The sequence below is a fragment of the Diabrotica undecimpunctata genome, chromosome 3 (assembly GCF_040954645.1).
Source record: "Diabrotica undecimpunctata isolate CICGRU chromosome 3, icDiaUnde3, whole genome shotgun sequence".
Taxonomy (NCBI): Eukaryota; Metazoa; Arthropoda; class Insecta; order Coleoptera; family Chrysomelidae; genus Diabrotica; species Diabrotica undecimpunctata.
Window position 1 is genome coordinate 141011659 of NC_092805.1, and position 14652 is coordinate 141026310.

At 33.7% G+C, this 14652-nt stretch overlaps 1 protein-coding gene across 1 annotated transcript in view; it reads right to left on the reverse strand.

The window, feature by feature from the left end:
* Positions 1-14652, reverse strand: part of LOC140437478 (succinate dehydrogenase [ubiquinone] flavoprotein subunit, mitochondrial-like) — a 156925-nt gene that overhangs the window by 31050 nt on the left and 111223 nt on the right. The window contains exon 7 of the mRNA XM_072527028.1: positions 11896-12078. Coding sequence (XP_072383129.1) covers positions 11896-12078 — 183 coding nt within the window. The remainder of the gene's footprint in view (positions 1-11895; positions 12079-14652) is intronic.

The following is a 14652-nucleotide window of genomic DNA, read 5'->3' on the forward strand; positions in this document are numbered from 1 at the left end:
CTAGTTGCCTCGGGATGCTTCAAACTAAGATTTAGATGCTGTTTTAAGAAAGCTTGAAACCCGTTTTTACCGGCTATTTTTTTTTTTGTCATCGTTAAAATAGTGTTTGATAATATTTTTAAACAAAAACTCGTAGACGATTCTTCGCAAATCAGTGGTCGTTAGACCATAGAACATCCTCGTCATATAGATACACTGATCAGCGATAAGCTTTTCTTGTTCACTGGAAAATAATGGATGACGACCTATTTTGCTGTCCCACCAGTGGCGAGAAATTATTAGCGGTACATTTTACCAAATGTAGTGAAGCTTTTAAACCACACATGTTCCAAAATGGACGATGGATATCCCAACAAGACTCTACACCTGATCATAAAGCCAAAACAACTCAACAGTGGCTTGAAAATCATATACCCGAATTGATTAGTAGTGAACATTGGCCATCAGCCAGGCCAGACATTAATCTACTCGACTACTAATTGTGGTTATTTTTAGTAGGCATGGTCTCTGTAAGACGTCCCCAAAATCAAGAGTCATTAAAGCAGGCTCTGGTAAAAGTTCTGGACAATGTGCCTATGGATATCGTTCGTATAGCGATCGATGAATGCCTAACAGACTTCGACGATGTATTTATGCAATTTTTTTGTATTTTGTAGTTCATTATATTAGTAATAAATTTTGCAAAAATTGTTCAAATCAACTCAGTTGTTTCAATTTTTTTAGTTAAATGTCCCGTATTAATAATTATGGCAAGACTAGGTATATCTACAATCAATTTCCGCTAAAATTCAGGCACAAATCTCATTGTTTTACCAACCGATGTAAACCCTTAAACCCTTCTTAAAAAATTCTTGTGTCTGTTTATCGAAGAATTCATTTAAAGCGTTTTGTACTTTTTCAACCAACTGAAAACAATTACCTTTTATTGCCTTTTTCAGTTGCCCAAAGATGTCAAAATCGCAAGGTGATAAATCTGAACTATAGGGTGGTTGCTCTAATATCCCCCATTGCTTTCGTTGTAGATTTTCTGTTTCTACTTTGCAACATGAGACCGAGCATTGCCGTGCAGAAGAATGACTCCACGTGAGAGCTCCCCTGGACCTTTTCGTCTTATTGTTTGATAGCAACCCCATAAGTTAATGTCTTAATGCCTGGAACATTCACTAATGGATATTTTACTAAAACTTCGTACTAAAACTCCTAGTTTGTTATATGGGTTACTACTTTTTTTTAATTATCTTTATTCTCGGATATGAAAAGAGCGCCAGCTGCATAAAAAGTGGAATTATCGCTACATCACTTTAGTTGTCATCACTTTATTCATTTACAGTCTGATTAAATTTAGAGTCTACCTATTTAGCTCGAGGAGATAATTTATTATTTGTGCTTCAACTCGAGTAGCTTGTCGATTATTATAACACGTTAATATAGCAAATATTTAATAATACGTAACTCATCTATGTTGTATTATGTTTGTCCCTCACTCCACCATTTTAATGCGAATTGAGATTCATTTTGTAAAATTAGATGCAGGTCTAATGTTTTAACGGCCCTCCTTTATTCAGGCATGCGACCGGCTGCAGCGACGATAAAGATTTCTTATTTGCTTACTGAGTTACCCTCATCACCATTACAGGCAGAGTTATATCCCAAGTTTTCTCTCGCAATTAATTTGGAGCAAAGACAAAAGGTAGCAGTATAAAAACAAAACTTATTTGGTGAAATCGTAAAACAGCTAAATGGTTAGACGAGTAAAAATTGATTTTCTCATATATAAATATTACCTCAGGAGTAGGACCACTTAAAATATTCACCTTATGTTATAGTATGAAAAAGAAAAGTCTGACATAAGTTATATCAAAATTGTCAAACTTATATTTAACATTCTTTGTGTAGTTTATTAAAATACCGAAACAAAAATTTTAATCAAAACGATAATCCGAATTAGTACTTGAAAAAAGTATGTATCTATGTTTACTCTCATATTCTAAAGTCGACTTTACACTACATGATTTATCATGTGATTTGTCATATGTAGACTTCGGCAAATATGCAAATAAAAATGTAGAAAATATGCGCATAAATATGCACGTGTTTACCCGAAAATATGCAAATATTTTACAAAATATACATACAAATAAATAAAAAAATCGTAAAATAGTAACAATTTTATTTAAAAAAAAAGTGTACATAACTAAATATTTCCTACTATTCATTAAGATTTACATTTATTTTAAGTAACTACATCATTTTTAAGTATGAATAAACTTATTTAGAATTATGGTAACAATAAATGACCAAGTGGTGTTCAAAATTTTCTAACAAAAACTTGTGGCTTCTGTCTGAGTACATATATTTATATATGGAAAAACTTCGTTCAACATCAACTGATGTAACGGGAGCATTTTTCAAACTAACCAAAACATTTGGTTCTAAATTAATTGTTTCCGAAATATTTCCAGCTAGAACACTGACTACTTCAGAAAGAATATGGTAACCTTTATTTTTTTCCATAGTAGCTTCAAATTGTTTTAAAATATCTTTTCCAATATTACCTCTAACGTTCCGACAACATGACGCAAATTCTTTTATTAATGCTGTACTTTCGAACAATGACAGTTTTGGTGATTCTAACTGAGTAATTCTTTTTTGAACAAAACTAAAATTTGATTTTATAAATGAAAGTTCTTGTTGAAGCAAGTTACTCTGAAAAGTTTGATTAGAATCCAAAAGAGATTGGGAACTTTCATCTGTTAACGTATCAATTATGTTCTTTATTTTAACAAAATGATCTGCATAAAAATTAGCTGCTTCTAACCATGTTCCCCATCGCGTTAAAATAGGTTGTGGTGGAAGAGGAATGTTAGGTAGCATTTCTTTATAAAGTTGAATTCTTATAGGAGATTTAAGAAATACTTTTTTGACACTGGATATCATGGTATTTACAAGAGGAAACTGTTTTCGTATTTCCTCTGCAACTCTGTTTAATCCATGCGCTACACAAGTAACATGTATTAAATCTGGGAAAAATATTTTTAAATTTTGTCCTGCTTTCACCATATAAGGAGCAGCATCCGATAAAATAAGCAGTAATTTATTAGAAGGAATAGTTATCGGAAGAAAAAAAGTTGCTAATGTTTCTTGTATAAAACGCGAAATTGTTAAAGCATTTGTTTTCTCAAGTTGCTGGCATGAAATAAGATGAGATTTTGGTAAGGTATCTTCTTTAAAAACACCAATCAATAAATGAGCAATATACTTTCCTGAGGAATCAGTGGTTTCGTCTACAGATATGTAAAAATAATTATCTGTAATTTCTTCCTTAATATTAATTAACACCGACGAGTACAGCCCGTTCACATTATTTCTTCTTAGAGACCGATCACTTGGAACATTAAGTTTGCAATATTTTTTTAGAAACGAACTAAAATTTACATTTGCTAATTTTGAAAGCGGTATGTTTGCAGACACTAATGCGCGACACAAGTCTTCATTAAAAGTTTCTTGCTCATCTAATTTTTTTGAAGTAGATTGGAAACATTTAGCCATTGAAGTTTGATATTTTCCTCCTATTTTTCCTTTTTTTGCAATGTGTGAAGCAGTTCTCACATGTTTGTCTATCTGAAATTTCTTCTCACATGCTATCTATAAATAAAAATAAAAACCTTTATTTTAACCCAACCTTTAAAATATAAAAATATACAAGGTGTTTTTGGTTAATCAAATAACTGGTTTGGAAAAAAAACACTCGCTAAGTGTTTTAAATGCAGTATTAATCCACAAATTAGTTTTTGTTACTAACCATTAGTACATCATATAACTTATTTTAAAATTCAACAAAAGTTTTTTTTTTGTTAATTCAATTACAATAAAAATAATTGTGTTTTAGAATAGCTGACTTCATAAAAAAAAGTAAAGGTGAAAAATTTTTCTAAATACACACCATTGTATTGTACCATGGACAATTTTTTCTCACTAAAGGAAGCTATTTTTCATTTAAAAACACCCTACGAGTACTAAATTTCAAGTAAATACGTTTATTGGTTTTAAAGTTATTGTTGTTATTAACTAAAAGAATTTAATTTTTTTTAATTTTAACACCCTGTATCTCGAAAAGTAAATAAGTTTGACCCCTCATTAACTATATCGTTTTGTTCAATTTTTCGAGAAGTATCTACAGTCAAACGTTGTAAGTGTCATTTGGAAACACCCTGTATGTATGAAATATTAGATATTTAATAGAAAATATTAGATACTTACAATTTTGCCACAGACTGAACAGTAGATTTTTCCCATATCCATAGACAGCTCTTTATAAGGTTTAATCCAAGTTGAAGCACTGGTTGTTTTAGGCATTATAAAATCATAATCTTCCTTTTTATGTTTTGAGTGTTTACGCTTTGAATATCAAAACAAAAATGATTTACAAATCTGAGCATCAAATTAGAAATGTTTAGGTACCTAATTCAATAAACTGAGAGATTTTGGAAAATCCCTAAATTAGGAACAAAACTATTAGCCGTTTACCTGCTGTTAAGATACAATAAATTGTAGATAGATTTGGGGATTAGATCATAAAATGCAAATGAGCGAACCCTTAGAGATTATCCAATAACTGAATGCCTCAGTGACCGAGACTTTCTAAGAATGTTGAGGGCTACTTAAATTGATCTTCTTTGAAATTGTAAATGTTTTGTACCTGTAGAGATTACGTACTTAGATCATTTCTTGATTAAAATGACTACAAAATTTTATACAATAATTGAAATAAATTGGTATGTTTAAAAATTTTCAAATACAGTATAAAAATCTGAACTTTTATGCACTTTATGCAAACTTTTATACAAATATGCCAAAATATGAAATATTTGCATAAAATATGCAAAATATGCAAAATATGCAATATGCATATTTTCCGAAGTCTAGTCATATGATTTGCTCATGAAGTGAAATTTATATGTTTACACTGTGTGATTTGTCATATGATTTTGTCATAAGCACTGTCATGCGGCTCGTCATAGCTTGTCACAGGAGAATAGGGCGGTATCTATTCCGCATGATATAATCATATGATTTTCGGTAATAATACGGAAAACAGCAACATATTTAAATATCGCGCCTTATTCTTATGTCAATTCAGCAACATTCCCTTACCGAGAGACAAAATTTTTATTTATTTTTTGTTTGTTGCATTGATATTGAACCTATTATCTAATGTGTGCTATTGTGTCGTATTTTTTTTATTTTTTATTTAGTTTATTTTATTCTTAGTTTAGTGTTTTATAGTCTTCTTTAGTCATAATTTTAGTTTAGTTTCTTTATTAATTATTTTTAATTTGGTATAATATCAACACTAAATTTGATATACCCTGTCCACAATTTCTTCGTAAGAGCGAGCCTGTGAGCCCAAAGGCGTCTGATCTTTTTCTTCTTTCTGGTGTACGCTGTTGTTGCCGGCGTATTATTATTAAAAGTCGGGAAGCCAATGCAATCAAAAATTTATTTTCCATTATAATAGTTTAAAAATCTAATAGCTGATACCTAGACTGTGTCTAATATCTCTATGACCATAAACAAAAAGAAAAATCAATAAAACCTCACTCATTGTCACTCATATCATAAGTCATAACTTATCATGCAGTGTAAACACGATTTTTTAAAACATCATAGAAACGAGGAATCATAACAAATCTCATATGATATTGTCATATGATAAAATCATGTAGTGTAAAGTCTACATAACTCTGTAGAATGGTTATATGATTTTAATAATTAAAGGACTGTAAATTCTATTTAACAAGTGAAAACATAAGGAATACGTGTGAGGGAGACGAGGTTCATGGTTAGGTGCTAAATAGGAAGAAAGAGTAGAATGAACATATTAGCAGAATATAAGAAAATTTAGTGATGAGAATCGCTCAGGATAAATCGCCAACGGGACGGAGAAGTATAGGCTGACCACGAAAACGGTGGAGCGACAATGCAAATGCGACAAATTCTATGTAACATTTGAACTAAACATGGGCTCCTATTCTACTCTGTAACCTTATGTAAAATCATTTTCAGGTAATGTCGTTTTTGTATAACATAGCATTGTAGTCACATAACATTCTAGTAACAATACCGCAAAATTCATTCCACTATAAAAAAAATGCATGAAAAAAAATAGATGTCAAAAAATTACATAACTTCATTTTTAAGTTAATACCTTATATCATCAAAATAATTTCGTAAAAATCTTAATATTAGTATTTAAACATGCATCGCTTCTCCACTTCATAATGTAATGATTTGTTAAAAACTATTAAGAGTAGCTTTTAATGTTTAAGTCGCATCCTACAACAATATTTAAAATCTAAAAAATATTAACTTTTCTTGCCATTAGATATCTCAATAATTTTAGCCGGTTTTTTTTTAACAGAAGATCTGTATAATCAAACAATGAAAATGGAATTTTAATGGAACAGTCTCATTGTTAAAAAGACAGTTAAAGAGCGACATTATGACATTGATAATAATGTACTTAGCTCTGAATCCATATTTGAAATATTCTTCTTCTTCTGAAGGTGTCTATCTTCTTATTATGGTGGCGACCACCTTGACTTATCTTATTTAATTCACCTCAGCTCGAAATAGAGGGACACGGATGGAGCCTTAGCGAGAGCAGTAGTCTAACCACGAGACACAACACAATAATTAACTAGCGCTACCGGCGCAGCGTCCTCTGGAAACGCCTTCGACTGCCATCCCTTCCATCATAGAATTAAACCAATTAATGAGGGATCCAACAGTTAAACGTTCGAATCAGAATCAACACTGACAATGATATCTATAGATATAGATATAATCTGGACATCCTGTGCGCCCAGGAAACACATAGAAAAGAAACACAGAAGCTCCATGGCATCCCAGGTATGCGTCTCGCTGTAAAAATAACGCATGAAAGGCACCGTAATGCAATATTTGTTAAGCCACACATACACATCGACCGATACAACAAATAAATCTGGCATAGAAGTTCCCACACTAGACATTGATAAATATACCATAACTTCCGTATATAAATGAAGAGCAGCACCGTTCACCTTCATCCAAACCCAACCAAAGTAAATTTGAATCACAACCAAATAAATTCATTCTTGACGACTTTAAACCCGCAGCATCGAGTGGCGATACAGGAAAACCAGCAACAACCAGGTTGACTGGTCAAAGAATGGGTAAAGACCACCAATCTTATTACAATGCACTACTCAAAGTCACCATATTCCGTACAAAGGAATATCTGAAAGCAGGGATACAATCCTGAACTTTGCTTTGTCAGCAGCAGCCTCGAAAATCTCTGTATCACAAGAGTTTGCGATCCTATTACCAAAACTATACATGAATCAGTAAAAATAGAAGTAAATGCGGCCATAAAAATACATTATATTGTCCTCCAAAGGAGATTTAACTTCGAGAATGCAAAATTGTCAGATTTTTCAGCCCAACTGGAACAAAGTATTGCAAACCTTGCCAAACCTAACAAATTATGAACGATTTGTTGTCACCACACTGAGGTAAGTCTCAAAACAAACAATTTCAAAAGGTTGCAGGCAGCATTATACACCCAGTCTATCTGACGGATGTCAAAGCATCCTAAGAAAGTACTGCGAACTCTACAAGAAGGGTCCATTTAGTAAAGATACAATTAACTGCGGTGCTATATTGCTTAAACCACTTTGTGAATCCAGACAAAAGAAATGGAAAGAAAAACTTTAGCAACTCAACATGACATATAATAGCAAGATAGACTGAAACTTTGTGAAAAAACATACCGGCGATCCTCTAGAAAATAAATGTATCCCAAAAGTAAGCAGCGTCTCAATTAAGTAGCACACCGATTAAGGAGAAACGGAAAAATCGAGAAAAGCCAAAGTACAACTGTTGCCGAAGGTTGACTCCGAAAACGAAACGAACCTCCTGAATACACCGTACACATTAGCTAAAAAATAAAAAGTCTGATGGTATAGATGATGTAAACACTATAAAGATCAAGAATTTCGGATCCTGTACTGAAATATAGGCATTACAACTATTTAACAAATGTGTGAGAACCAAAAAGATACCAAAGCCCGGGCAGAAGTTCCAAGTGATCACCTTGCTGAAACTTGGAAAATCCAGTAGAACCAAGCAGTCAGAGACCGATCTCGCTACAGTGTCACTTATTTAATAAATTTAAAAAATTCAACGCCTCGAAAAGACTATTGAACAGAATCTAATTCCTTCACCTTAGAAACAAGGACGCAAATCGCCAGCTAAAAGTATCGTGGATGGTAATGGCGCTGGAACACCCGTCCAGTCCAAAATATCTCCGAGTAATACAGGATAGAACACTTACACATAAATATAGTAGCGGTTACGAATAAACTTCTTAGAAAACTCGAAGGAGTCGATGGAGTGGAAATACAATAGTTCTTAAAACAACAGCACACACATTTTGCTACTCGGCAGGGAAATATGTATATCCGGTATGGATCAGCTCTGTACATTTAAAGACAGGTAGATGTAGTCATAAACGAAACATGTCGAATAATTACTGGATGCATACAATCTATATCTCTTTCGTGCTTCTATATAGACACGGGCTTCGCCACCCTACAACCAAGTCAAAAGGCCAAAAAACTGATCAAGATTCAAATAAAAGTTCGACGTTCGTTAAAAGTCTAGACCAAGGTAGAGAAAAGGCTTCCTAAAGACAATCCCGCTAGAGCCACCTGACGACTAGATAATCCTGGCGACGCACAACTCGACTGGAAAACGTAGACGTCATAATCATTATTGGCTCTAGAACCCTTAGTTGATCTTGGCCTATTCTAGGATCAGCTTACATTCCTTTCTGTTCTTCTCCTTGGTTTTTTAATTCCATACTCTAAACACTCGTAAGTCGTCTCCAACCTAGTCCTTAAATCGTATTCTGGGCCCTTCCCTTCTCCTCACTTTATCTGGTCTTTGGTTATAAATGTGTTTCGACAGTTCATCTTTTTAAGTGGCTTAGCCACTGCAGCCTGTTTATTTTGATGGACCTACCAATACTAGGTTCACTATAAAAGCGATAAAACTCAAATAGCGCCTTCGTTACAATCCGTTTTCCTGCACTCATTTATAAATCTTTTTGATGATTTTACATTCAAAACAGCCTAAATATTCTTCATCTCTTTATTTGATTCGTCACAATCCATGTTTCTGACGCGTTAGTGAGGATGAGCTTGATAAGAGTTCTGTATATCAATATTTTCGTTCATTTTGTGACTATGTTTGATGTTCAAGGCTTCTTTAATCATTAAATAAAACAAAATGTAATGGATTAAACGAAATATGGACGTCACTTAACAGAATAGAAACAGGTGTTGACCTTGTCAAGATAAATTAAGTCAGCTGGAGTAAGATCGACGCACAGAACTCAGTCTGTGGGTTAAGTTCAGAACATGGAACACTGTAGTGCAGACTATGCCCTGGTATAATCTCCACATTGAGGTTTGAGGTAAGGATAGCCGATGCGTACATCCACGCTCCCACTAAAGAGGGTGGCCTGGGCGTCATGGCCACAGCCATGCACATCCCTGCTATCATGAGAAGAAGACTGGCAAAATTGATCAGCTCAGCTACTGATACCATGTCTATAACCCTCAGTTTACCATATATGTCACGTCTCTGAGAGAAAGTTCTTAAATGAACTCAAACATCGTCTGGCAGTTCTGCATCGATCGCACGTGAATTCAGCCAGAAGCTTGAGGCCGGCTATAGTGGAAACGGACTTTCTCAGGGCTCTTCACACTCCGAAAGTTCTGCCTGGATAAGAAATCCACCGCCCTACTGATCGGGGAGAGACTTTATCAAGGCTATCCAACTGCGAGGAAATCTTCTGCCAACAAGAGGCATCCCTTCAAATCCACCACATGAGCGGAGGTGCCGAAAGTGATGCGAACGGAACGAGAGCCTTAGTCACGATTTGCAAAAGTGCTCCGCAGCACACTGGCACCAAATTAAGAGACACGATCAGATTGTTACGTATCTTAGCAAAGCAGTTGAAAAGAAAGGGTGGATTTGAAAGGTAGAACCGCGAATAAGATGCGCCGACGGGACTCTAAAGATACCTGACCTTGTCGAGCAACAGGATGAGCGGGTAATTGTCGTGGACGTTGCCGTCAGCTGGGAGGGTCCTGAACCCCTAACAACAACCGTCGCCAATAAAATGGCGCTGTACACTAAGCCTCGATTCCTTTAGACTATGCAGACCCGATATCCTGGTAAAACCATTTGCATGGTACCTTTAATCGTTGGAGCTCGCGGAACATGGTGTCAGTCGAATTCTCGTGTCATGAGAATTTTTATCCTTTCTAGGTTCGAAGTCCGCAATTTTATGACTAAGGCTATTCAAGGTAGTATCCATATTCATAGTCATTTTGTGAGGTCTTAGCATAAGTGGTTTATGAGAATTTTACTTCGAGTGTAAGTACCGGCTTCTTCCTATCGAGGGGTCTACGTTTGTCTAGTTAGGATTTTATCTATACTCACGACATTTTACTTTTCTATATTTACTATTTTAAACTTTGTATACAGTTATAATTTTTACCTTCGATTTGGCATGGTAAACTAGTAAGTGCAGAGGGGGGTGTTGGATCTCGTTTCGAATAATACTGGCCAAACATCGGGTCATAAAGGGCCATACGCTGCTGGTCTGTTACTTTCTGGATCGGAACGGAGAGGAACAGACCAGCAGGACAGGGTCAGTTTTCGGATGGCGGGGGTTGGTTGAGTGACGATCGTAGCCACCCAGCCGGCATCGTCCGGCCTGCAAACCAAAAGAGGTATGACTCCACTCTGATAGCCAGACGCACTTTTGGCAAAATTTGGTGCTTCTTTTACTTAAGAAAATTAATTGTCTTTTCTACAATAGTTTGTTCAATAAATAAACAACAATAATTAAAACTATTTTAATTTCCATTCTCACTAAATTAAAGACTTTACAATGAGCATGACATGCCTTCTTCCTGCGCCTGTCAGTTTTTCAGATTTAAACTATTTAAACTTAGCTACCCTTACAGCACTTTGGCTTTGTCTTCTCCAACAGAAGCACGCTAGTCAAAAATCTCTCTTTGGTTTCTCAACTAGAAACAAGTAAATCCTTTTCACGCTACTCAAATAGAAGCAGATTTCAATTAACTTTATTTTTATTAAATAGTTACCTCAGTTAAATTCAGTGGCAGTGCATAAAATATGTAAGTACGTGCTATTACAATGTATACAAAAGAAGTCGACAATTTTTGTGCCAATATTTCGTAAATGCCGATCTGACAAATTATAGGGTTGCCGGATATACAACTAAACTTTTTTGCTCTATAAATCGCATTTATTTAGTTTTAAGAACAGTTAATATGAACAGATGTGTATTTTAAAAACATTTTATTTGAACATTTTTGTTTTTTATTATCATTCAAAATGGTGATTTGTTGGTAATTCCGATACTGCTATTTATTCATGTTAATAATAAAATAAAAATATTTCTACCGGAAATATTATTTTAATTATTCCATTTTCAATTTAATATTTACTAAACTATTAATAATCCGCAATTTTGCAACCTATTGTTCACTGGTCCTTCGAGAGCTGTATCTATTTTTTATCTACCAAATGTAGGAAGGTGAGAATATAGGTTTTGAAATATTTGCTTTAAAATCGTCGAACCAGCCACCTCATCCTTTCTCTTACAAATCTTATAGTAGCCAGACGCACTTATGGCAAAATGTGGCGTTTCTTTTACTTATATAGGTAGGTAAAGCTAATAGCTATAAAATTCAGATAATTTTAACCTATAACATATTTAAAATAATGATATATCTTTTACTGATAGTTTACCTCGTCGATATTGATTACATCGCCAGGACAATGTGTTTCAGAAATAGCGTCAGCAACAGCTTTACCAAATACAACAGTTTCCAGAAGAGAGTTAGCTCCTAGTCTATTTGCTCCATGTACAGATACACAAGCGCATTCGCCGCAAGCGTACAAGCCTTCAATAAGTTTGTCTTCACTGGGAGCCTAAAATTTAACAGCAATAAGTGTTTATCGAACTATATATGGATATAGTACTCGCTAGCTAAGTGAAACCAACGCCGAACATCTTTAGTATTTTCAAGGATTGTTAAGGAGCCTTTGATGGATCTTATTCTCGACAAAGTATCATTTATTGATCTGTATTAACACCATTCGGATTGGAGCGAAAATGATAATTCTCGCTGGTACTAACCTGGCGAGTACTATATCAAATTATGGTTTTGTTTATCTTTGAAAAAACGTTTAATTTTTTGTTATATAATCTTTGATCTAAATGTATTTCAGGATCTTATGAAGAACCGAATATAAAACTGAAAGCTTAGATGATTGTCAAATAGTTTCACTGATAATGTCATAATGTTCACTTGATATTTTTGTAAATATATTTATTTTTTCTTAGTATTTTATTAGGCAAATAATAATAAACTTATTGTATGTTTGTGCAGCAGTTTCAATGCGACCACGGATCTACTGAAAGGGCAAACCAGAGACCAATATACCACAATAACTCGATATAACACAATTCGGCTAAGCGACGTCAGGTTTCTAATGTAATTGTAGGGAGTAATTTGTAATTCCAAAACACCTAGGGGTTTTCCTGAAAAAAAAAGGGAGATTCCCTTAGTTCGCTATTGTTCAACCTGATTATGGATGAAATAATAAAAAAAGTAAGAACTAAAAAGGATACCAAATGGGAGAAAAACAACTTAAAATAATCTGCTATGCAGACGACGCAATACTACTCTTTTAAAGTGAAGATGAAGATGAACGTATGCTGCACCAATTTAATATAACCGCCAGAAAATTTAACATGTTAATTTTCCCAAGAAAGACAAAATGCATGGTTACAACAGCAAATTTACTAAGATGTAAATTGAAGCTGAACGGTCAGATAATATAACAAGTAATAGAGTTTAAATACCTAGGCATCACATTATCCAGCTACGGAAAGCTCGAAACTGAAGTGAAAGATCAAGTGAATCGAGCAAACAGAACCGCAGGCTGCCTAAATGAAACAATATGGAGAAATATAAATATCGGGAAAGAATCGAATGGCAGAATTTACAAAACAGTCATCAGATCAATAATGACATACGCGGCAGAAACAAGACCTGACACAGACAGGACAAAAAAGATGTTAGAAACAGCAGAGATGAAAATACTTAAAATTGATGGTATGACACTATGGGACAGAGCTGAAAGTACAGATATACGAAGTAAATGCAAGGTGGAGAATATCAAGAACTGGGTAAGAAATAAAAAAGTAGAATTGAACGATCATATAAGCCGAATGACAACAAATAGAGGAGTAAAGACGGCAAGAGATGGTTCCCCAATAGGAAGATGATCAGTAGAAATACCACGAAAACGATTGAACGACAACTTACTGGAGGCACATTAAAAAACAGATATAAAAATAATATGATAATTAATGTATATCATTATTAATTAATAATTAATAATTCGATATAAAAAGAAGAAGCAAAAATGCCGATAATGATACACGGCAAAAAAAATTCTCTCAAACAAGTTTTACAACAATTTTTAAAAGATGCTTTATTAGATTAAGCATCAATAAGGCAAAACGATGGTTTTTCGAACAAATCGGCAAATTTTAAGATGTCCTCTTGGTGGTCATTTTTAACGATATCTTTGGCAAAATAGATATTATTTCATATACTACAGAAGAAATCTTTGGATATAATCTTTAATGCTGGCCCTGCTAAGCAGCAAACGTAGTGAAAAATAAATTAGAAAATTTTTTGACATAACTGTATTAACAGTAACTATTTCTACTAATAACAGTCACACAAGAAAAAAATTTCGATAGGTACAAAGTGCTTTATTATGAAATCCTAGATACCTTGAATCAACAAATATCTATACTAGGTACTAGAAATTACTAAATAAATAGATTGTGAGTAAGTCTGTCATTTATTTCTACTACCTAGTTTAACCTTTCTATGATAGATATTGAAATAATTCATTTTATAAAGTTAATGTATATTAAAAGGTTTAAAGAATTGTAACTCATACAACGACGACCGATAATCAATTCGATTCGATAATCCATTAGATAATCGATTCGATAATAGATTCGATAATCGATTCAATCTATACGATAATGAATTCAATAATCGATTCGATACTCAATTCAATTCGATAATCGATTAGATTCGATAATTAATTCGATTTGATAATCGATTCGATTTGAGTAAATAATCGACTCGATTCTATAATGGATTCAATAATCGATTACATGAACGATTCGATTCGACAATCGATTCGATAATCGATCTATAAACCGATGATTTAATAATCGATTCATTTCGATTTGATTTAATAATGATAATTGATTTAATTTGATAATAGATTAGTTTTGATATTTGATTCGATTGGATGATTGATTCGACTTGGTATTTGATTCAATTCGATTCGACAATCTATTCGATTCGACAATCTATTCGATTCGATAATCTATTCGATTCGATAATCGATTGGGTTCGATAAACGATTCGATTCGATAATTGATTCGATAATCGATTTAATTCGAAAATC